The 26,657-nt window shown below is 37.2% G+C and overlaps 1 protein-coding gene across 4 annotated transcripts in view; it reads right to left on the bottom strand.

Moving 5' to 3' along the window:
* The window catches only part of PRIM2 (DNA primase subunit 2), a 293,144-nt gene that overhangs the window by 209,376 nt on the left and 57,111 nt on the right, over window positions 1–26,657 (bottom strand). For all 4 annotated transcript variants that reach the window (XR_003796637.1, XM_029242399.1, XM_029242402.1 and 1 more), the window contains exons 6-7: window positions 14,495–14,590; window positions 12,927–13,064 (exon numbers count right to left, since the gene is read on the bottom strand). Coding sequence is in view for 3 of the 4 variants with exons in the window: in XM_029242399.1 (XP_029098232.1) it covers window positions 12,927–13,064; window positions 14,495–14,590 (234 nt within the window). In the remaining variant the exon portion in view is untranslated. The remainder of the gene's footprint in view (window positions 1–12,926; window positions 13,065–14,494; window positions 14,591–26,657) is intronic.

Genomic DNA, 26,657 nt, shown 5'->3' with positions numbered 1-26,657 from the left:
AGAGATTGTTAAAACAAACAAAAACAGGCAAGTATAGACAGAGAAAATATTCACAAAACACACAAATACACATATACATATTTATATATGAATGTGTGTATATAGACATAATTATACACACACACACACACACACACACACACACAGAATTCTATACAGAGAGAACTGTATATATATAATATACAGAATTGTGTGTGTGTGTGTGTATAGAACTCATAAAACCCAATAAAAAGACAAACAGCCCAATTTTTAAAATGTGAAAAGGATATAAACAGACACTTTATCAATGGAGATATATGAATCACAAATAAGGGCTGAAAAGATGGTCAACATCATTAGTCATTAGGGAAATTAAAAGCATAATGAGATGTCATCACACACCCATTAGGACTGTTAAAATCTTTAATTCTGATAATACCAACTTTTGGCAAGGTTGCAGCATAACTGGAACTCATACACTACTGGTGGAAATGCAAAAGACTCTAGCCTAGTGCCTCATAAAATTCAACATACTTTGTACATACTTAGCCTACAACCCAGCAATCCCATTCAGAGGTATTTACCCAAATGTTCACAGCAGTTTTATTCACTGTAGCCAAAAAGTAGAAGCAATCTAAATGTCCATTAAGTGGGGATGGGATAAACAAACTGTGGTACATTCATACAATGAAATACTACACAATAATAAAAAAAAGAATGAACTACCAAAATATGAATTGACATAGATGAATACTGAAAACATAATACAGATCAAAAAAAGCCAAACACAGAAGGATATTTATATGGTTCAATTTATATAAAATTCTAAAACCAACAAAATTATCATGACAGAAAGCAGATGAGTGTCTGCCAAAGGCCAGGTGTAGAAGGAGGAGATTAAACGCTTAAGGGACAAGGAATTTTGGGGGGTGATGGAAATATTACATATCTTGACTGTGGTGATGGTTCCCACAGCCGCATACACATGTCAAAACTCATCCAACTGTACACTTAAAATTGATGAATTTTATGTATGTCATTTATACCTCAATGAAGCCAGTTTAAACATTCAAACATAATACTTATAAAAAGAGTCCCAATCACAGAAAAGAGGAACAATTATTAAAAAGAAAAAATAGAGATCATAAACATTAAAATATAACCTGCATACATTACTAACCTAAGGTATAATGTAGGCATATGTAATTCTAATCTTCACTACACTTATTCTCCAAGAATATGCTGCAAATCTTTAAGAAGTGAAAAAAAACCTACACTCTTATTTCAAATAGTTTCTATTCTGTTTGATGGCTTCTGTTTGATAGTCATGGGAAAAGTATACCTGATCCTTAAAGAACAAGACTGTGAAACCAGGAGTGAGGGATTCTTAAGTGAATTAGGGCCCAGCTGCTGAAAAGGAGGCCCCATTGTAAGGCATTTCTTAACAAAATGTCAGTTTCAACGCCTCAGATGCCAAAGATGGCCTTAAAGAGAAAAATACTAAGAACAGTTAAAGCAAACAGACTAGTAAGAGCAAAGGTCACTAGCATTGTTCCTTTAGGGAAACACACACACGCACGCATGTATGCGTGCACATACACACACACCTGGGAATAGGAGTTCTAACCATTTCCTTAGGATGACCTAGAAAGAGAAAATAGCCTGCAATGCATATAAAGGACAGAACAGTTTTCTACTAACAAAGCTTACAGTGAAGCAACAAGGGTACTTAACTTGAACTGCGGCATTCAAATTTCTCCTAATTCTTAAACAAAGTTCTCTACCAAAAGTAAAATATAATCAACATTTGGATGTTTCTTTAGTGAAGAACTACATATTAACATTAACAGACATCATCTAAACTGAAGACAAGGCTTGTCCATTAGGCCTAAGCTACTCTAAACTACCTATTGTAAATCTAACAAAGCACGTATATTACTTGTAAGCTGAAAACTACAAAACTGATGAAGGAAATCAAATACAATCCCCATAAATGGAGAGACATACCATGTTCATGAATTGGAAAATGCAACATAGTAAAAATGTCAATTCTTCCCAAGTTGGTATATAGGATTAGTGCAATTTCTATCCAAATAATGGCAAGATTTTTTGAAGACATAAACAATATTATATTAAAATTTATGTGGAAAGGCAAAGGAACTAGAACAGCTAAAACAATTTTGAAAAAGAAGAAAAGTAGGAAGAATCAGACTACCTGATTTCAAGACTTATAAGTACAGTCATAAAGACTGTTAAAGGCAGAGGATAAATCCATACATCACCATAACTGAACAGAGAATCCAAAAATAAATCTACACAAATATGATTTTGATGAGGATGCAAAAGCAATGCAACAAAGGAAAGATAGCCTTTCCAACAAATGATACTGAAACAATTGGACATCCATAGGCAAATAAAGGAATGAATGAATAAACAAAGAAACAAAAAAACTACCTATTACTGCCTAGTTGCATCTTCCAGTAGGTTGTTAATCTTTCTTACCATAACACTGTGATAAACTAGCAGAGTTATGAGGGGAAAAGTTTAAAAAATAAAACTGGAGAGTGTATGTAAGAGTGTGTGTGTGTGTGTGTGTGTGTGTGAGTGTGCGTGTGCATGCACATGCACACCTGTACATGTAACATACTGCCTCAGGCCCAACCCTCATTATGCAACTGATAAATATTTGCCAAATGATAAATTCCTTGGCCAAAGTGTTAAACAAAAAAAATGAGAGTTAGAAATACATAAAACATTGAAGCCATCAAGGTAAAGCAGTAATTTCTATGACTTTCAGTATGTAATTTTTTTCAGGCATCTTAGGAAGTAGAAATGATTTCCTTCTTAATTTTTTTTTTTTTGCGGTACGCGGGCCTCTCACTGTTATGGCCTCTCCCGTTGCGGAGCTCCGGACGCGCAGGCTCAGCGGCCATGGCTCACAGGCCCAGCCGCTCTGCGGCATGTGGGATCTTCCCGGACCGGGGCACGAACCTGCGTCCCCTGCATCGGCAGGCAGACTCTCAACCACTGCGCCACCAGGGAAGCCCTTCTTAATTTTTAAACAAAACTCAAAAGTAGTCTGAAGGATTAATGAAAATGTACTTACAAAAGACTTAGAAAAGACTGTAAATGCAAACTGTTATTCTCTTTCTTTGGGATTACAGCCACCCTGAAGACTTAGAAAAGACTGTAAATGCAAACTGTTATTCTCTTTCTTTGGGATTACAGCCACCCTGCCAAAATCCAAAGCTGTATTAGTTAGTTTTTTCCTCAAAGATTGAATGTTATTTCACCTCCCCTCCATTATTTTAGCCTTTAATAGTCAATGTGAAAACTGGACCTGATTACCTGATTACGAATCTTGTTTGCAATTCTTCTGTTTCCAAGTTTATGAGAAAGAAATCTGTCTTATATATCTTTTTCCATTTTCAGGTCTGTTTTTTCTAGATTATCACCCCATTCACATCTCAATTTAGTTGCTCACTGACACTGTTCCCTTAACCGCTTAGCAACTCAACAAATATAGTCTTGTATACGGACAAAATCATAGCTGCTCCAAGGACAACAATAATTTTTTTTAAACCAGACTTTAAGTGCCTTCCATATTACTAAAGTCTCGTAACTCTATATAGGTTTCTAATTTAAAATGTAGGCCTGAAAATACTGAAACTCACTTAATATCATGCTCTAAAATGCACCCTCGATGTATAAAATTATTAAAAATAAAAAGGATTTTATACAAACAGCAGGAGTCTCACAAACATTTACTCCTATTCTTAGTGCCTTTTTTAAAATTTAGGGGAAACCAAACCTATGCATTTAGTGATTCTCAATTCTATCATTCCTTGATTATTTCTAGTATCAACTAGTCGGGGACAATTTTCATTTGCTGTTTTTATTTTTGTTTTGAACCCACACATACTCTCATTTCAGATAACATTCTCCATGCCACTCCAATGTTACATATGCTGCCTACTTGAGTTCACAGAGTTCTCTGTGTCACCTGGATTAGGACATTAAGCCTTAATAAGATTTTTATTTCTGAGACACAAGTTTCTCAATGCATGTAAATCAGAAGATGTATTCTGCACTCCCTGCCAAGTTCCTCAGATATATGTGTGCAATTAAATAGACAAGCAGTGAAATTTGAAGGTACAGAATTAGTAGCTGGTATCTGGACAGTACTCACCTGCCTGTACAGACAGGGCGGGGAAGAGAAACATCAACCAAGGGTGTGGACAAGGAAGAAATGAAGAGCCAACTTACAAATGAAGACAACTAATACTGGTCTTATTCCCCATCCCCAACCCCCACCCCCAAAAAAACAAGGTCAAGGGATTGTTCACATCCAAAAAGAGCCCTGCAAAACTCAGCTCAGAGCTTACCTCTTCCTTGAAGGCTTCTCTGCGGTCCCCAGACTAAGTCCATCACCTCTTTCCTGTGCTACCGCTGCACCCAGGACACACTGCTCTTTCACAGACCACAGCGCAGGAGGACTGTTTACATCTCTGCCCACTGTTGCCCCCCTCACCATTCACCCTGAAAGCTTAATCATACCTCTGCCCCTGCAAATTTGCCTGGCACGCAGTGAATACTCACAAAGAGTTTATTACTATGTTGAACCTGAATGAAAATCTTTTTCTAAATGTTATATAATTATGACAAAAATGACAGTCAGGTATAAAAGAAAGCCAAACATTATATATAACCAAACACTTCTTTTTAATATTTATTCTTTCTCTGGCACACCATTATTAAGTGTCACAGATTAAAAAAAAAGCTGATCTGGATTTAACACAGGATGTGTCAATCTTATTTCTATGAAACAAAGTTGGTTTAATTAATATAATATTTTACTTTGGTTTAAATTCCTCTGTATTGTGTGTGTGTATCTCTCTCATCCTCATTCTTTCTCATTAATAAGGAATCAGAAAGCTTTGAAAAAAAAAAACTGAAACTCAAAGATGTACACATAATCATTACTCCTCAATGTCCAGTCACTGTGAAAAATTACACTCTCAAAATTTAATCAATCCTGGAACAAAACTGTATTCGTATTCCTAGCTCCCCCTGTGCAAAATTTTTATATTGGAAAACTAACAGGTGATGCATCTTTCTTTGTAGAGACTGAATAAATTTTTGCTCTATGAGAGTAGAACTGTCAAAGAACTGAATTTACAAGGACCCCCCCCAAAAAAACCTATTTCAGTATTCAGCTGTTTCCTAGCAACTGAATCTGCAGATATTTTCTCATCACAAGTGAGTAATAGGGATAAAAATCTGTGTTTCAGTGCACTCAAGTGTCAATGAAAGCAATGCAGCTCAGTGGAAAAAAACACTATAAATAGTGTGTAAAAATACTAAGTATCTTCTAGCCAATCTGGGCTGAAGTGTTAAAAGGGGTAATTATAATTGTTAAATATGATAAATGATCTGAGGAACAGGAGTGTTTATAGAGGAGTACAGGGGCATTCTTCTGTGAGTGGGGGTAAGGGTGCACAGGGAACACAAATGTGACCACAGAAATAGTAACCTAAGAATTACTCTGGAAAGTTAGTTCAACCATGAAAAGAGAAGCTGCTGTTCTCAAGCTAGAGTTTAAACCTGGCTGAGGCTGCATCATAAATTTCTAGACAAAATATAACCTCACATATTACATACTCCAGAGAAAACCTGTCAAGAGTAACAACTGTAACCCCCGCAGCCAACTGCAGCGGTTCTTAGGAAGCAGGGTACTGCAGCCACAGACGTTCCCAACAGAGATTGCAGAAATATTCTGCATGCACAGCCCTTCCCACATCTGAGGTGCTTCACTCTTTCCTTTTATAAACAGGACACTGAAGTGCAACATCGTTTCACGTACTTTTTTCAACAAATCTGGAGAAAACACAAACATGCAGCTCTCACAGGGTAATTCACCAGATCCTGAGCACCTGCTCTTCTCAAGGTACTGTGCTCAGCATCAGAGAGAATGAAGTTGAACAGGGCTGAGTCCCTACCCTGGAGAAGCTGAATAGGGCTCAGTCCTACCTGCAGAAGCTGAACAGAGCTTAGTCCCCACCCTGGAGAAGCTGAACAGGGCTCAGTCCCTACCCTGGAGAAGCCTACAAGTAAAACATGTCATAGAACACTTGAGGGTGAATAAGAGAGTAGTAGAGGGGCAGAGGTATTTGACTGCGCCTGGGGAGAGGCAACAATCTATGAAAAAAAGGCACTGACTTTAAGGAGTTATGGGAGACCCACAGTGAAGAACCCAAGTCCTTCACCAATCAGCCACAAGAATTTTGGTAAGCCACCCAAGCCTTTGCGGGGCTAAACTTTCATGGGCAAAATGAAGAGGCCTGACTGGTAAGTTTTATTGAGAGCTCCTTATAAAAGAAAGCTAAAGCACTACCATACACGATAGGACAAACATGCATGTCCACTGATATCTATAAACCTCAAGTTTGGATTCTAGGAGCCAAGAATGAGGGCAAGATAACACACAAATGATTATCACACAACTCTAAAATCCTGTGCTGCTCTAAAAATCCTATGTCGATGTGCTGCTAACATTTGCTAGCAACTAGAAATAAGTGAATCATTAAAATTCTTGCCACCAATAATTTCCATAAACACAAAGTGCAAAATTGTACTAAGCACCACAGGGAAAAATTCAAACCCCTTAAAATTCTATTCTTTACATGAACTAGCCCCTTCAAATGAACACCTGAAAAATATATAGCACTTTGGAATTTTTTAAGCACCATATATATATATATATATATATATACACACACACATATATATATAATATATATATATAACTGATTTTTTTTCCAACGAATCTAAGCTAGCCTATCAAAAACCTAGAATATTCCACTAAAACAATAACTTTTACTCAATCCTATTTTGTGATGGTGCTAAAAGCCTCATTTTCTAAAATACTGGGTTGGCCAAAAAGTTCGTTTGGATTTTCCCGTAAGATATTATGAAAATCCCGAACGAACTTTTTGGCCAACCCAATACAATACATATGGAGAAAGATGCCAAGACTCACTTGTAATGACTTGTTCGTCTGTGGGATCCAGTGGGCCTGCCTGACCCCACACCCTACCTCGAAATACTCACTTCGGTTACTAGGTCCTCTACAATCTAAAGAGCAACATTCAATTTAGCATCCTCAGTCAACAAGCGTGTCTCAAAGTAAAAAGAGGATGTTTATTTTTTCCCCCAAAATGAATGTTTTTTCTGTTATCGATAGTTTCATGGCTTTTAACTGCATTGCTTTGTTTCCTAGAGCTCAGTACCAGGAGAGACTGAATGGGCTGGTGCCTGAGAGTAAAGGCAGAAGTGAAGGATTAGCAGCTACACTGACTGGTCCACTGCAATCACTTTAAAATAACATTAAATAACCAGGAAGTAATATTGGAAAAGACATATTAATCAATCCAAAACCAAAGGAAATCAACGAGACACAAATAAGACAAAGAAAATTCTTATATGATTACAAAGTAAGTAACCATTCAAGAAAATTAATTATATTTAAGCACAGCTTAAGGAACTAAACTGAACACTGCTTTTAAAAAGAGGATAAAAGATTTAAGAGGATTCTAAGCTCTGTAGAAATAAAAAATTACTTGATCAAGTGCCTACAAAGAATATTTTTCCAAAGCAACAAATACTTGGTGAGTCACAGATCCAACTACTATTCTAAACATGTGAAAAAGAAAATCCTTTTCAAAAAAAGAAAATCCTTACTTTCCTCTGTGACTCCAAGAAAGCTGCTTACTTGTTGTCATTTATTTCCCAGGGAGCTTCTCGAAAGTCTTTCTATCTCTAAATTAGAATAAATATATTTTCTGAAAGTCTGTTTTCTAAAGTTTTACCAGCACCTTCTAATGATGAATCTCACCCACAGAAAGTGAAATTAGTCACATAACGTGAGAAAAAAGAGAATCTGCCTTAAAGATATTCAGCTACAACTTAAGAAGCTGCCCGTTTTCTAAAAACAAAGCAAGCACTCTCCACCAGTGACACAGAGTGGAAGTGTGTGAAAACCCAAGCTCGGCCGTGTGACCCCCTACGTCTCAGGGCTTCACTTTATCCTCCCCAGAAATCCAGACTTAAACCCAACTTCACACTTGCCATCACCATCTGGATGACTGACAAGCACCTCCTGCTTAACATGATCAGAGCAGAACTCCTGGTTTTAGCCTGTGGACTTCTCACACAGTCTTCCACATCGTGGTAAAAGACATCACCCTCTAATCCATTACTCTGGCCAACAATCTGGGCAGTGCAACACAGTGGTCAGGAGTAAAGACTGAAGCCAGGCTGCATGGATGCAAACCCTGCCCTGGCTCCTCACTTAGCTGTGCAGACTGTACGCCTCAGAGACTGAAAATGGTACCCACCTAACAGGATTACTGTGAAGATGAAATGTGAAGCTCATGTGAAGCATTTAGAACAGCACCTGGCAAATATAAAATGTTCACTAAGTATAAGCTATCATTATTGTTTTTATCCTGATTTCCTCTTTTTCTCTCACACCCAGTGTGTCAACAGCACTTCAAGAAAGTAACTGAAATCCAGAGAGTTCTCTGAATCATCGCCACCACAACCAGCCTCTTTCCCACCATCTAGATTAAAGTGATAAACTTCTGAACTAGTCTTCCTACTGCCATTCTTTCTATACCCTCCAAAGTGGTTTTCAGCCACAGTAACCTATTCTAAATATAAATCAGATTATATCACTCCCTTCTCCAAAACCATCCAATGGTTTTCCACTACATTAGGCTAAAAAATCAATCTCTCTACCCTGCTTTCTTCAAATTCCTGCATCGCTGCCGTCTCATTCTGTACAGCTCCCCGCTAGCTCACTACACTCCAGCATTGTGCAAAAATGCCAACCCTCTCTCCTTGGGGCCTTGGCATCAGTGACCGCTCCTGCCTAGAATGTACTTTCCTCTACTTTTGCTCTGCTGGCTCCTTCATGTCACATATAATATTGTTATTGTTTATTTCTTTGGTAACTGGTATAAGTTTTATAAGAGAAGAAATTTCATCTATCCTATTAATTAAGTATTATATCCCTAGTACTGAAAACAATACATGGGTGAACAAATAAAAAGTTATTAAAAAAGAAAAAAAAACCATTAACTGAGAGAACTGGCTAAAGGTTCTAAAATTGTTATGTGAAGCAAAGAAATATATCTTTCCCTCATTCTTTTCCCTAACTGGTTATCAATTTATTGCATCTCAACTCCAAATTCACCCTTTTTGCCTGCTCTGTAACTGGACCCTAATATACTTACCTTTCAATATTTCCTGAGTTTGAAGATCTAAATCCCCTGATAATACAACTACTCATAAAGGCACAGTTTTCATCAAAAGATCCTAAGAATCACAATTAGAAAACCCGAGATCCAGTTATGGCTGCAGCAATTACTGGCCAAAAAGACACTGGACAAACTACCTGGCCTCTCTGAGCAGCACTTTCCTAGCCTGTGTGATGCAGACGGTCATCCTCATCCATCTCAGAGACTTGTGGTGAGAATCAAATGAGATCACAGACAAGCAGTAAACTATGTGCGGACAGTAAGAGTCATCTTCATTATTCAGTATCTATCAGTCCAACAAAATGTTATTGAGCACTGACCCTATGTTACGTAGAGAGAAAAGTTTAAGACCAAGCCCTTACTCTCAAAAAGCTTACATTGTAGTTGAGAAGAAAAACGCTAACTGGAGTAATCTCACTGCAGTTTGGTAGTGTGCAGAATGCTGTGGGGGCACAAAGGGGAAACACTCAGTACAATCCTGGGGCTCAGGGGGGCTTCCTGGAGGAAGCGGTGCCACAGCTGAGTCTCACAGATCAGCAGGGTGAGCAAAGAGCTCTTATCAAATGAGAACATAATGCCCATCTTTTACTAGTCCTAAAGCATGCTCAAAAGCCAGATTTGTTATATTATAATATAAATCACATGATCAAAGACTAACAACAAGCTTGCAGATGTCACCTGGGGTAAAATTCTTCTATCAACTTAGACCTTCCCCAGCACCATTTATTTCTTCCTCTACCACAAATTAGAATACCTTTTTCTAAATCTTTAGGGCAATTCTTCTCATCCTACAAGGATATTTTCAAATTCTTTCAATTACATACTTCAAGGTCAAAACCTTCCTCACTGGAAAGGACAGTAATCAAGAAACCATCACAATGGGTTTAATTTCCCCTTTGCCACAGCCTAAAAGCAACACCTTCCCTTCCTCCCAGAGCTTCAGATTCCAAAGCTGTCAGGACAGTTTCCCAGGCAACCCCCTCCTTCCACTCTCCTTCACGGCGAGGCAAAGGGCTCTATGGACAACCTCTCAACCAGACTCGGGCCCTGACCTACCCAGGAGAAAGCCAAGTACTTTTTGGCCAACCCAGTATTTTAGAAAATGAGACTTTTGGCACCAATACAAAGTAGGACTGAGTAAAAGTTATTGTTTTCAGAATAAAAACAATACCAGAAAAAATTATAAGTTTTAACTCAAAAAGAAAGGTTGGCCTTTGCTTATACAGTAATCGGTACAGCTTAAAAAGAGCCACAGCACATAACTTTGAAGTTATGTACTAAACACTAAGTACCCAAAAAAGTGTCCCAAAAAAGTACAAAAGAAAACTACACTCAGATTAACAAACAACACTGAAAAATGTATTTTTAAGATGTTATCACTTAAGTGTCTGTTTAAACAAATCTCTTAAAAAGCACTGATTATGTCATTTATTTAACTCAGCTACCTCCAATTTCACCCAGCAGCAGGCTGTTTATTGTAGCACTAACCTACTACTGCTTTTCCTAATTAAACATAAAGACTTTCTTCTACATTGCCCTCTACTGACACAAAATAACAATTTAGAACAGAAATCTAGGGGTTATATCTACCACAGGCCACACTAATTGTTAAGGGTCACATATGACATCCATCTCCAAGGAAAAAAAGACACAACCTTGAAGAGACAAAGGCTGTTCACAAAATTAATCATCTCACCAATAGTATTACTAGGAGAAAGAAAAAATGACAAAATTAACCATGAGTAGTAACAAATAAAAACCTACTTAAAGGGACTTTCCTGGTGGCACAGTGATTAAGAATCCGCCTGCCAATGCAGGGAACACAGGTTTGATCCCTGGTCTGGGAAGATCCCACATGCTGCAGAGCAACTAAGCCCGTGTGCCACAAAGCCTGCGCTCTGGAACCCGCGAGCCACAACTACTGCACAACTACTGAAGCCCACGTGCCCTAGAGCCCGTGCACCACAACTACCGAGCCCACGCAGCACAACTACTGAAGCCCACGTGTTCTAGGGCCCACGTGCTGCAACTACTGAGCCCGTGTGCTGCAACTACTGAAGCCCACGTGCCTAGAGCCCACGCTCTGCAACGAGAAGCCACCGCAATGAGAAAGCCTGCACACAACAAAGAGTAGCCCTCACCCACCGCAACTAGAGAAAGCCCGTGTGCAGCAATGAAGACCCAATACAGCCAAAAAAATAAATTAAAAAAAACCCTACTTAAATACATAAATATAAGACATGACACCATAAAACTCCTAGAAGAGAACATAGGCAAAACATTCTCATACATAAATTATACCAATGTTTTATTAGGTCATTCTCCCAAGTCAATAGAAATAAAAGGAAAAATAAACAAATGGGACCTAATCAACCTTACAAGCAAAAGAAAGAAAAACCACCCTTGCACAGCAAAGGAAACCATCAATAGAACGAAAAGATAGCCTATGGACTGGGAGAAAATATTTGCAAATGATGTGACCAACAAGGGCTTAATTTCCAAAATACACAAACAGCTCATATAACTCAATGACAAAAAAACAAACAACCCAATCAAAAAATGGGCAGAAGATCTAAATAGACATTTCTCCAAAGAAGACATACAGATGGCCAATAGGCACATAAAAGGATGCTCATCATCACTAATTATTAGGAAAATGCAAATCAAAACTACAGTGAGGTATCACCTCACAACAGTCAGAATGGCATTAAAAAGTCTACAAACAACAAATGCTAGAGAGGGTGTGGAGAAAAGTGAACCCTCCTACACTGTTGGTGGAAATTTAAGCTGGTACAGCCACTATGGAAAACAGTATTGGAGGTTCCTTAAAAAACTAAAAATAGAGTTGCCTTATGATCCAGCAATCCCACTCTTACGCATATACCCAGACAAACCATAATTCAAAAAGATACATGCACCCCTATGTTCATAGCAGCATTACTAAAATAGCCAAGACGTGGAAACAACCTAAATGTTCATCAACAGATGAGTGGATAAAGAAGATGTGGTACACATATAAAATGGAATGGAATGAAATAATGCCATTTGCAGCAACATGGATGGCTGCTAGAGATTATCGCACTAAGTGAAGTAAGTCAGAAAGAGAAAGATAAATACCATATGACAGCACTTATATGTGCAATCTAAAATATGACACAAATGAGCTTATCTATGAAACAGAAACAGACTCACAGATATAGAGAATGGACTTGTGGTTGCCAAGGGGGAGGGATGGATTGGGAGTTTGGGGTTAGCAGACACAAACTATTATAGAATGGATAAACAACAAGGTCCTACTGTATAGCACAGGGAACTATATTCAATACCCTGTGATAAACCATAATGGAAAAGAATATATATATATGCATAACTGAGTCACTTTGCTGTACAGCAGAAATTAACGCAACCTTGTAAGTCAACTATACTTCAATAGAATAAATTAAAAAAAAATTAAAACCTAGGAGTTCTACAAATAACAGTACAGCATCATAAGCAATCTGAATATTATAAAAATTAAACTATTTTTTAAGAAGTACAGAACAAAACTATCAACAGTATGTAACTGAAAACATGAACATACAGAAATAAAGTGAACACAGAAATATGGAAACAAAGTAAAATACTTACAGCCAAAGCCTTGGACAGTTTGGTTCTAAATTCATTAAGGATGATAGCCACAATGTCCTTGAGTGGTACATAAGCAAAGCCATTTTCCAAATAGACTTTCCTTCCTCGGAACAAATCCAGAGCATCAGCAAAAGGGATCTGAATTCAGTGTGAAAAACAGGGAAAATAAGTCAGTACCTGTCATTACGAAATTCTCCTACGTCTTCAAAAGTACTAAGGCTAAACAAAATCCCTCCTCTGAGAAAGTCATTAGTCCTAACAGATCTAAAGAAAAAAAAAAGCAAGAAGATCAATTTATACTCCTTGTAAGTAAACAACAGCATTAAGAAGGAGTGGCAGGCAAAAAATGTGTTTGTTTTAGAGTAGATCTTTCAAAAAATAATAAGCCAAGTTAAAATGCTTTATTTTCATTCTTAACTCATCAATTTACAAATTATAATCACCAGGATTTCAAATTCCCAGCTCAAGCCCTCTGGGTACACTGCATTCCTCTCACGTGACATAGTCCACATTTTGTTCTGCATCAAGTGGAATCCAATGTGTATACAATATGTTCAGTGCTAAAAATTACTAGTAAGTAAAGTAATTCCAAATTTCTTCATCTATGTTTCCACTCTTTCTCCAGAGAAATATATTGGAAAAGCTAATCTCAACACTAAGAAATGGAAATAATAATAAATGTCCAGTTTTATCTTTAAAATAAGTACTTGCCAGTAAATATTTTTTTAAAAACCTAATAAATACTATTCTACTTACACTTTTTAAAGTCCTATGAACTATGGTAAAATTTTAAGAGATGAGATTATGGTAATGGTATTAATAAATTGCAAAACTCATCCTTACTCTTCAACAGAGTTTTTCTACTTCTTAAAAATGAGATAAAAAACTAGGTTTAAAGAAAAAAAAAAAGATTCCCCAAATACCCTATTCACCCAAGTTTTATGGAAGAGTTAAATCTATATGCCCATAATTCTTCAATGTATTCAATGACACCACACAATAATCAGATCATGTGTTTTTACAGAAAGTTCCTAATTAATTTACAGATTTCTACATCCAGCACACAGTCATTGCCCTGAAGCAGTTCACCACCTGGCTGAAGAAACAAGACGGACTCATGTGGACAAACACGCCCTGCAGGAGGACGCTGGCCAGACTGGTGCGCGGATGGTGGTGAGGGGGCAGGGGCTGGACCCGGGCAGGGGGAAGAAGGCCGGGGCCCCAAGGCACCCGGGAGGGAGGAGAGGCTCCCTCGCGGAGGCGACGTAGGGAACAAGAGGCCGGGGAAGAGGGGCGTTGCAGGGCTTCACAGCCCCAGCGCAGCCCGAGGCTGAGCACAGTGAGGAGAGCGTGGCCCGCAGTGGGTCGGCACCCAAGCAGCGCCAGGGGTCGGTGCAGCGCAGCCCGGGGCGGGGAGCAGCACATCCGGGGGGTGAAGACAACATCCGAACAGAAGGGGGAGAGGCTGCGCCCACAAGAGGCTACTCAAATGCGTCAGTAAAACACGGATAGAAGCTCAATGTGATACATTTAACAAAACCTAGGAAGTACTTTAAAAGCGTACCTACCTTATAAACTGATTCCAGCTCCAACTGAACCCCACCTAAACTGTGTGATGAAGCCATAATATCCTGTTCTCGGAGAGTCTTATCTTCATCACTTATCTAAAAGGAAACATTTTATATCGTTTAAAAATTAAAACTCTGCATTCAGTTTCAATAAAGCACTTTCCTGTTCTAGTGAAGATTCTATACTTTTTAAAAACTTTTAAAACCCTGGTATCTGAAATCATTCCTAATATGATTATTAAGTCATTACTATCATTAATGAAGCCAAAATATAGAAGAAAATTTAAATTCAATATACTTTCAAATTTCTACTCTGTCAATTTCTGAGGACACATATGGAAAGAACAATAGCAGAGAAACAATATCCTGGACTAGCTGCACCCACAGACTCATGAAAGGAGAAAATGAAAACCTTTCTGAAGAAATATACAATTCTCCTAGGTCTTAGTATAGTCCTCCAAATAACTCCCCAAATACAATCTCTAGCACACAGAGAAAACACACACACAAGGAAATAAGACTCCATCAGTGGGAACCAGATTGGTAAAACGAAAAGAAAAGTATAAGGATTGGAAAAAAGAAACAAAATTGTCATTATTTACATATTATGTGATTAGAATCCTTAGAAAATCCAGAAAAATCCACAGATAAATTACTAGACCTAATGACCTAATTAAGCAAGGTATCTGGCTACAATGTCATATACAGAAAAACCAATTGTATTTCTATCTGCCAGCAGCCCACTTTAATAATGGATTTTTTTAAACTACTATTCATAATGGGATTAAAACTATCAGTATTTAGGAATAAATCTAACAAAAGATGTTCAAGGCCTCTAGGGAAAAAAAAAAAAAAAAACATGTAAAACCTTACTGAAGGAAACTGGAGAAACCCTAAATAGCCGAAAGACATCCATAAACATGCACCAGATGATGTAATACTATAAATGTACCAATTCTCCTCAAATTAACCTGCAGAATCAATATACTCTCAAGCAAAATCACAATAGCTTATGTGTCTGTGTTGCTTCTAGAATGTACAGGGACACACAAAGTGCCAAGGAAAGCCAAGACAGAAAAAGACAGTCAACCCAATAGAAAAATGATCAAAAGATATGAACACACACTTTACAACTGAGAAAATTTGAAGGGCCAATAAATACAATCATATCTCGTCTTATTGCACTTGGCTTTATTGTGCTTCCCAGATATTACTTTTTTTTTTTAAACAATTTGAAGGTTTGTGGCAACCCGTGTTGAGGAAGTCTGTTGGCACCATTTTTCCAACAGTCTTTGCTCACTTCGTGTCTCTGTCACATTTTCGTAATTCTCAAAGTATTTCAAACATTTTCATTATTATTGTATTTGAGAGCACTGAACAAACAAACATGTATCATCAAAAATCAGTGCAAGAGAGTCATCAACTGAAAACTACCACATCAATTCCTTTTTGGTAATGGACAGGATAAAAATACAAAAACTAAAAATGTAATATAACTAGATGTCATAAGAAGTCTCAATAGGCAAAAATTTTAAAGGGTGTCACAGCACACATTATATACAATCAACACTCATTCTAGAGTGTTTAAATTGAGCTTTAGCAATAGCAAATATTTCTCTAAGAGCTAACACCAGATTATTCTCCTTTAGTATTGGCTTTGTTTACATATACCTGTTGATAGTAACTTCTCTACAAAATTGACTATTTACCTTTTACTTCACATTCCATAGGACAAATCCTACGAAGCTCAAATATACCACCAGATACACAATGCAAAGACTATGTGAGAAGAGGCAGGTATGTTTCAGAGCCAAGCTGTAATTCGCAAACAGCGACTGATAAAGTGAGAAACTGACCAGGGAGACATGGTGAAAGGGAACAAGATATCTGTACATCCTCGTGATGATCTTTCACTATCTTTAAGTGATTTCCAATTTAAATATAAAAACTATTTCAAATTTGTGCAGTGAACACTTACTTATTTGAAATTAAATAAAAATTAAATACACATGCCTGTTCTCCCCACTATTAATGGGGATAATCATAGGTGATTGCATGGATCGTTTTTTGCCCAAATGGTTTTGACTGGATCTGGCAATACTGAAGTTGAGGCCAAATGTGTTAACCCACCACGTCCCTTTTTACAATCACTTATTATAGCAACAAAGAATTAGATAACTTTGAACATACAGATGTTTGCCATGATAATATCTGGGGTTTTAACTGAACAAATCCCACAGCAATATATAAGAACCACTAAGGCTTCTCCACGAATATAGGGGAATATAGTACCTCTCTTTCCCTAAACTCAACTCAAATATTTGTATTAACAATACCACAGGTGTTTATAAGCAATTAACTGCTCACCAAGTAACTGTCAGGTAAGCAGGGGAAGCACACTTCAGCTCAACTGTCATACAACAGAATACTTACAAGAGACTTAATGTTCCAAACACTCTTCTACCTTAGGTATACAGTCAAGGCTCAATTTAAACAAAATTCAAGGTCTTGAATGAAAACTAGAGTAGATTATTAAAGAATGTGGTAAGACTGTCTTTCACTGAAATCTTCCCCAACCCCCCAAAAAAATAGAAAAAAAATTATCTAGACTTTACTTAGATTAGAAATAATGAATAAAATTCTAAGGTATTCAATGTGTTTCTAAACTGTTCACCCAAAGTAACTGGGTGCATTCCAAATAATGCACATTCTAGCTGAAATTAATGTCATTTCCTACATGATAGCCTTTCAGTAAATATTGTTTTTCCTTGGTGAATTAAAAAGTTCATCCATTTGCCACACACATCTAAACCTTCATTTAGCTATTTAATAATAAACAAAATAAGAGAATTGTCACTGAAAAATGTTGGATGACTGTCTGAAACTTTACTAATTAGTATAAACTTCTATTAACTTCATTATTTCAAATTTCTAAAATAATCTTGAGTATTCTCTTCTGCTTCTGGTATAAAAACTACTGGGAAAAATATGAGCATATTTCACTTTCTCAGGCTCCCCTAATGAGGTTAACTACTGGATGCCTAGAAAAAACTCATTCTCCAAAAGAGCAAGACAAAATTAAATAGCTTCCTGCTTCTACTAACAAAGGATCTCATGTAAGAGTTAAAAACAGCTACAGTGGAACAATTATAAAAGCAGAGGAACTGAGTAGAAAGTATATAGTTTTTGTAACTGCAGAAACCTAAGTTCAAATCTTAAAAAAGTGAATTAACCTCTTCATACCTCAGTTTCTCCATTGGTAAAAGGAAGAAAATAATACCTGTTTCATGAACTTTTTTGTCAGAATTAAGTAAAATAAAGTATGTAAAGTGTCTAGAATAGGCCTAACATATAGCATGCCTTTAATAAATGGTAAATATTTATTATTACTATCAGTAATGTACATTTTGATTAGCTTGTTTTCCAGGAACACAGTGAAACATTTTTGATCCACTTGATCATGATAAGATGGCAAAGCTGGAAGATCCTGAGCTCACCTCCTCCTACAAACACACCAAAACTACACCTATATATACAACAACTCTCTCTGAGAATGACCTGAAGACTAGCAGAAGAGCTCTTGTACAATTAAGGATATAAAGAAAAAAACACACTGAGTAGGGTAGAAGGGGCAGAGACACTATCTAGTCAAGACCCACATCCCCAGAGCAGCAAGCCACAAGCAGGAGGAGATATCACAAACTCAGAGGCCCTCCCTCAGGAGCGAAGGGTTTGAGCCCCATATTGGGCACATCAGACCCAGAGACTGGCACTGGGTAGGTGAGCCCACTTAACTAGCTTTGAAAACCAGCAGGGCTTATGCACAGGAGAGCTGAAGGAAATTGAAATTTCACTCTTAAAGGGCTCACGCACAAACTCACTCACTGGGAGTCCCAGCACAGAGGCTGCAGTTTAAAAAGAGCCTAGTGCTCTAGATAGCTTGCCAAGGCCACCCCAGCAAACCCCAGGTCCACTCCAGCACCAATCATCCCACCAAGGCAGCAGCCCCAACATGTCCTGGAAAAGCCCCAGCCCATCCCCACTACAACTCCACCTGGCCTGCCAAAGCTGACCAGCACATACAGTCTACACTGGGGATACTCCTATACAAGATCACACCTCCAAAACCAAGAGACATAACGTTTCACCTAATTCACAGAAACAAACACAGAAAGTCAAACCAAATGAGGAGACAGAGAAATTTGTTCCAAACAAAAGAACAAAATAAAATCCCAGAGGAAAACCCTAATGAAATGGAGATAAGTAATTTACCTGATAAAGGGTTCAAAGCATGGTCACAAAGATGCTCGCAGAACTCAGGAGAAGAATGGAGGAACACAATGAGAACTTCACAAAGAGTTAGAATATATAAGAAAGAACCAATCAGAGCTAAAGAATACAACAACTGAAATGAAAAATACATTAGAGGAAATACACAGCATTTTAGATGATACATAAGACCACATAAGCAACAAGGAAGAGAGAATAGTGAAACTCAACCAATAAGAACAGAAAAAAGAAAAACGAATTTTTAAAAATGGGAATAATTTAAGGGAACTCTAGTACAACATCAAGTGCACTAACATTCACATTATGGGCCCAGAAGGAGAAAGGGGCAGAAAACCTATTCAATAAAATTATGGCTGACAACTTCCCCAGACTGGGGAAGAAAACACACATGCAGGTCCAGGAAGCATAAAATCCCAAACAAGATGAACCCAAGAGATCCACACCAAGACATATCATAATTAAAATGGGAAAAGTTAAAGATAGGGAGAGAAACTTTAAGGCAGCAAGAGAAAAACAGTGAGTCACATACAAAGGAACCCCCAAAAGGCTATCAGCTGACTTTTCAGCAGAAACTTTGCAGACCACAAGGGAGTGGCATGCTGCATTTAAAGTAATGAAAGAAAAAAACTTACAACCAAGAACAGCCAGGAAGGCTACTGTTCAGAATCAAAGGAGAGTTAAAGAGTTTCCCAGACAAGCAAAAACTAAGAGTTCATCACCACTAAACCAGCCTTACAAATGTTAAAGGGTCTTTAAGCAGAAAAGGCTATAACTAGAAATAAGAAAATATATGAAAGAAAAAAACCTCACAGCTAAAGGCAAATACATAGTAAAGACAGTGGATCATCCATTTAAAAAGCTAGTATGAACATTAAAAGAAAAAAGTCATAAAATCAACTATAATTACAATAAGCAATTAAGAGACACACAAAGTAAAAAGATGTAAAATATGACACCAAAAACATTAAATGTAGATGGGAGGAGTAAAAAAGTAATGCTTTTAGAATGCATTCAAACTTAAGCAAACATCAGGTTAAAACAAACATATATATACATACACACACACACATATATATATATATATACATATATGAACCTCATGGTAACCAAAAACCAAAACCCTACAAGAGATACACAAAAAATAAAGATAAAGGAATCCAAACATAGCACTAAAGAAAATCATCAAACCACAAGGGAAGAGAACAAGAGAAGAAGAAAGGAAGAGAACTACAAAAACAACCAGAAAACAACAGCAAGATGGCAATAAGTACATAGCTATCAGAAATTACTTTAAATGTAAATGGACTAAACTCACAAATAAAAAGATATAAGGTAGCTGAATGGATAAAAAAAATAAGACCCATTTATAGCCTGCCTACAAGACTTCAGATCTAAAGACACACACAGGCTGAAAGTGAAGAAATGAAAACAGATATTCCATGAAAAAAATGAAAAGAAAACTGGGAGACAAACACTTGTATAAGATAAAAGATTTTTTAAAACAAAGACTGTAACAAAAGATAAAGAAGGACATTACATAATGATAAAGAGGTCAATCTAACAAAAGGATATAATGTTTGTAAATCTTTATGCACCCAACATAGGAGCATATAAATATATAAAGCAAACATTAACAAACGTAAAGGGAGAAACTGACAGTAATACAATAATAGTAGGGGACTTTAATATCCCACTTACATTAATGTATAGAGAGAAAATCAATAAGTAAACACTGACCTTAATCAACGCACTAGATCAGATGGACTTAATAGATGTGTGTGTGTGTGTGTGTGTGTGTGTGCAGAACATTCCATCCAAAAGCAGCAGAACGCACATTCTTTTCAAGCGCACATGTGACATTCTCCAGGACAGATCACATGCTAGGCCACAAAACAAGTCTCAATAAATTAAAGAAGACTGAAATCATATCAAGCACCTCTTCTGATCACAACAGTTTGAAACTTGAAATCAATTACAAGAAGAAAATTGGAAAAACAAAAACATGTGGAGGCTGAACAACATGCTACTAAACAACCAATCAGTGAACAAATAAATCAAAAAGGAAATTTAAAAATACCTAGAGACATATGAAAATGAAACCAAATGATCCAAAAACTATGGGATGCAGCAAAAGCAATTCTAAGGAAAAAGCTCATAGCGATACAGGCCTACCGCAAGAAACAAAAACAGGGCTTCCCTGGTGGCGCAGTGGTTGAGAGTCCGCCTGCTGATGTGGGGACTCAGGTTCGTGCCCCAGTCCGGGAGGATCCCACATGCTGCAGAGTGGCTGGGCCTGTAAGCCATGGCCACTGAGCCTGCGCATCCGGAGCCTGTGCTCCGCAGCGGGAGAGGCCACAACAGTGAGAGGCCCGCGTACCGCAAAAAAAACAAAAACAAAAACAACTAAAACAAACAATCTAACTTTACACCTAAAGGAACTAGAAAAAGAAAAGCCAACAAAACCTAAAATTAGTAGAAGGAAGGAAATTAAAAGACCAGAGTGGATATAAATGAAATAGAGACTAAAAAAAAAAAATAGAAAAGATCAATGAAACCAAAAGCTGGTTCTTTGAAAACATAAAGAAAATAGACAAACCTGTAGCCAGACTCATCAAGGGAAAAAAAAAAAAAGAGAGGGCCCAAATAAATAAAATCACAAGCGAAAGAGAATTTACAACCAATACCACAGAAACACAGCCATAAAAGACTACTACAAACAATTACATGCCCACAAATTGGACAACCTAGTAATAATGGATAAATTCCTCGAAACACACAATCTTCCAAAACTGAATCAGGAAGAAATAGAAAATCTCAACAGACCAATTACCAGTAATGAAATTGAATCAGTAATAAAAAAAAAAAAAATCCAGCAAACAAAAGTCCAGGATCAGATGGCTTCACAGAGGAACTGTATCAAATATTTAAAGAAGAGTTATCCTTCTCAAACTATTCCAAAAAATTGAAGAGGAAGAAATATTGCCAAACTTATTCTACAAGTCCAATATCACCCTGATACAAAACCAGACAAAGACACTACAAAAATAGAAAATAACAAGCCACTGTCTCTGATGAACATAGAATGCAAAAAATCTTCAACAAAATATTAGTAAAACAAATTCAACAATACATTAAAAGGATTATATACCATGACTGAGATTTAGTCTCAGGATGCAAGGATGGTTCAATATCTGCAAATCAATGTGCTAAACCACAATAATAAAACAAAGAAAAAGAATCACATGATCATCTCAATAGATGCAGAAAAAGCATTTGACAAAATCCAACATCCATTTATGATAAAAAAAACTCCTAACAAAGTGTGTATAGAGGGAACATATCTCAACATAATAAAGACTACATACAACAAACCCACAGCTAACACTATACTTGATGGTGAAAAGTTGAAAGACATGGATGCCCATCCTCACCACTTTTATTCAACACAGTACTAGAATCCTAGCCATAGCAATCAGACAAGAAAAAGAAATCAAAGGCATCCAAATTGGAGAGAAGAAGTAAAACTGTTACTATTTGCAGATGACATACTACATGTAGAAAAACTTAAGACTCCAGTAAAAAAACTATTAGAACTAATAAATTCATGCAGTAAAGTTGCAGAATATAAAATTAAATTACAGAAATCTGTTGCATTTCTGTACACTAATAACTCTCAGAAAGAGAAATTAAGTAAATCCCATTTACAAATGCATCAAAATAAATAAGATACCTAGAAATAAATTTAATCAAAGAGGCTAAAAACCTGTACTCTGAAAACCATAAGACAGTGACGAAAGAAAATGAAGACAATACAAATAATTGGAAATATATACCATGCTCATGAAATGAAAGAATAAATATTGTTAAAATGCCCATACTACCCCAAAAAATCTACAGTCCATGCAATCCCTATCAAAATACCCATGGCACTTTTCACAGAACTAGAACAGTCCTAACAAGAATAGCCTAAAATTTGTATGAAACCACAAAAGACCCCAAATACTCAAAGCAATCTTGAGAAAGAAAAGCAAACTTGGAAATATCATGCTCCTGATTTCCAACTATACTACAAAGCTACAGTAATCAAAACAGTATGGTACTGCCGCAGAAATAAACACATAGATCAGTGGAACAGAATTAAGAGTCCAGAAATAAACCCATACTTTTTTGGTCAACTAATTTACCACAAAGGAGCCAAGAATTTACAATAGGGAAAAACAGTCTCTTCAATAAATGGTGTTGGGAAAACTGAACAGCTACATGCAAAAGAGTGAAATGGCCATTTTCTGACACCATATACAAAAATAAACTCAAAATGGGTTAAAGACTTAAATGTAAGACCTGAAAGCATAAAACTCATAGAAGAGAACATAGGTAGTATGTTGTCTGACATCAGTCTCAGCAATTTCTTTTTTTTGGATCTGTCACCCCAGTCAAGAAAAACAAAAGCAAAAATAAACAGATAGGACTACATCAAACTAAAAAGCTTTTGCAGAATGAAGAAAACTATCAACAAAACAAAATGGCCACCTACTGAAGAGGAGAAAATATTTGCAAATGATAAATGATATGGGGTTAATATCCAAAATATATGAACAACTCATATAACTTAATATCAAAAAACAAACAATCTGATTAAAAACTGGGCAGAGGAGATGAATAGACATTTTTTCCAAAGAAGACAAACAGATGGCCGACAGGCACATGAACAGATGTTGAACATCACTACTCACCAGGGAAAGGCAAATCAAAACCACAATGAGCTATCACCTCATACCTGTCAGAATGGCTATTATCGAAAAGATAAATTTTGGGGAGGGTGTGGAGAAAAGGGAACCCTAATACACTGTTGGTGTATTAAATTGTAAATTGGTGCAGCCACTGTGGAAAACAGTATGGAGATGCCTCAAAAAATTAAAAATAAAACTACCATGCAATACAGCAATTCCACTCCTGGAAAGAAAACAAAAACATTAATTCAAAAAGATATATGCACCCCAATGTTCCCTGAAGCATTATTTACAATAGCCAAGATATGGAAGCAATCTAAGTCTCTATTGATAGACAAATGGATAAAGAAGATGTGGTATATATATACACAATGGAATATTATTCAGCCATGAATGACATCTTGATACTTGTGACAACATGGACTGACCTAGAGTGTATTATGCTAAGTGAAATAAGTCAGAGAGAGAAAAACAAATACCATGATTTACCTATATGTGGAATCTAAAAACCCAAACAAAAGAACAAACAAAGAACAGAAGCAGACTCACAGATACAGAAAACAAGCTAGTTTTTGCCAGAGGGGAGGCGGACAGGGGGAAGGGCAAATAGGTGAAGGTGACTAAGAGGTACAAACTTCTAGTTATAAAATAAGTAAGTCACAGGGATATAATGTACAGCATAGGGAATACAGTCAGTAGTACTGTAATAACTGTGTATGGTGACAGATGGTAAGAAGACACATAGTGGTGATCACTTTGTAATGTATAAAAACATTAAATCGTTATGTTGTACACCTGAAACTAAAATGATGTTGTAAGTCAACTATATTTCAATTAAGTAAATAAAGTGAAATGTTTCTGAAACTAAACTGGTTTCTGTGAATTTGTCATTTTATTAGTTAAACTAACATATGACTGGTCCTTAGGGGGTATACAAAATAACTAATAAAGTAAGCTAGGTTATCACTACAGCACCTTACAATCAAGGCATATTATGCTTCCCAAATTAACATCTTCCTGAAAAGAAGTATATAACAAACTGCTCTAAATGGAATCGCATTTCCAAAATGACTTACATTATTATTCCAGAGATGCTCCATCTTCAGTCTGGTTAATTTTCAATCAGCAAAGACCCTGAACATTTGAGCCTTGAAGTTCTCTTTCCACCACTACTCACAATTCCCCTACCTCAACCTCTATTTTCCACACCCACCCACGAAATAGTAAGTACCTGAATGTTTCAAATGGTATATGCAGTAATGGTATAATCTTTTTTCAAGCAAAAATCACACAGAGCTCTAACAGTTTTGGTAAAGTTATACTCCCTTATTTTATAATCATGTTGCTTTACATGCTCCTTAGTAAAAGAATTAAGGATCTGGGTTGTGTGCATCTTTTTCTTTTTGGTATTCTTCATCAGACCAAGAATGGGGAGAGCAGGCTCCCTCTGCCAGCTATCCTGAAAGGGGATTAAGAGCGAGGTCTGGAGCGGCAAACGTCCCCACACTGAACAGGTGTCGGAGGCTGTCTGTGTAGACTGCCCTGCTGTTCACCCTGTGCAGAGTCCCTCACTGAGGGGGGATTACACATCCCCTACCTGCTGAACTCACATGTAGCCATGTGACTTGCTTCAGTCAGTGAGAGGTGAGTAGAGGTGACACATGTCACTACCAAGCCAACAATTTACAAGCACGTGGTTTACCCAGTTCTCTCCTCCTTCCACCACAGCAACTGGTAAAGTTCCAGATGAAGGCTGCTCGATCCGCCTGAATCATGGCGCCAAAATGACACAGAGCAGGGCTACCGCTGGCCCACAGGAGACGTAAAGCATGAACAAGAAACAAACCTTTTAGCAGTCTCTGAGGCTTAGGGGTCATTTGTTACCACTGCATCGCCTATCCTGACTGATAGAGTGATCTCCCTCCTCTTTGGATCACACATTTTCATCAATAAATTATTTTGAGCACATAATTCCAGTATGTTTATAAATTACATACACATATCACTGTATATTAGGTACTGATAACATGCCTCCCCCCCCCCAAAAAAAAAATGAAAAAGGAATGAGATTAAAAATATATAAGTTGCATTACTTACATTCTTCCCACATTCCCAAATGATCATCTTGGGCACACCAGTTTGAAACCACTAGTCTATTACCCTGGCCTCTGAAGTAAAGATACAAACAATGCTTCCCAGAGATTTATTCCATAAACTTCCAATCAACAATATTCATTTATGTTTATAAACAGTTTGGCCAGTTTTCTCCTTGAATCCACACAGCTCTCTCTATCAAGGCCTGGTCCTTAAACATGGCTGTACATCAGATTTGCAGTGGAGCTTTTCAAAATTACAGATCCCTGGTACCACTTAGACCTACAGATTGAAGCCCAGAGGTGTATATTTCTTTAAAAGGTCCATTAATGACTCTGAAACACACCACTAGTCTAAAATACAGTAAATCCCAGGGGAAGAATCCTCTTTTCTAAAATAAATTTACCATGTCCTAGAAATACTACCATCAATTCTAGCATTTGATTTTTTTTTTTTTTTTGGAGGATGTTTCTTTCTGAAACACTAGAACCTACTATATACCAAGCACTATTTCCAGCAGATGGGATCCAGCTATAAACAAGCCAAAAAAAAAAAAATCAAAAAACTGCTGCTGTCATGAAGCTTATAGTTTAATGGCGTGAGACAGACAATAAACAATAAACTATCAGGTAGTGATCTATGGTGAAAATAAAACAAAGGGATGTGCTACGGATGGGACAGATTTATACTTCAGTTGTATAGTCAATTAAAGCCTCTCTGGAGAAGTGACATTTAATTGGAAACCTGAATGATAAGAGCATCGAGGTAACAGTTAATGCTAAGGTGCTAGAGAGAAAAAAGGCTAGTACGCTGGAGGAACAGAAAGAGGCGATGGAGCAGGGGCAGGAGAGGGACAGACAGGGCTCTGAGGCCTGCTGAGATAGGGTTTTGTACGAAGAATGGTACAGTAAACTGAAATTTCAGGCAGAGGAAAGTTCCGATCTGATTTATACTGTGATTTTAAGCTTGCTCTAGTGCTGAATGGAGAAAGGATTGTGTTGTAAGGAATTGTACTGGAGAGAAAGAGATCTACTCTCAGTGGGCAGTTT

Source organism: Monodon monoceros, unplaced genomic scaffold (genome assembly GCF_005190385.1).
Source record: "Monodon monoceros isolate NGI ecotype Baffin Bay Population unplaced genomic scaffold, NGI_Narwhal_1 Super_Scaffold_3, whole genome shotgun sequence".
NCBI classification, from domain to species: Eukaryota; Metazoa; Chordata; class Mammalia; order Artiodactyla; family Monodontidae; genus Monodon; species Monodon monoceros.
This window is presented reverse-complemented; position numbering and strand designations above follow the sequence as displayed.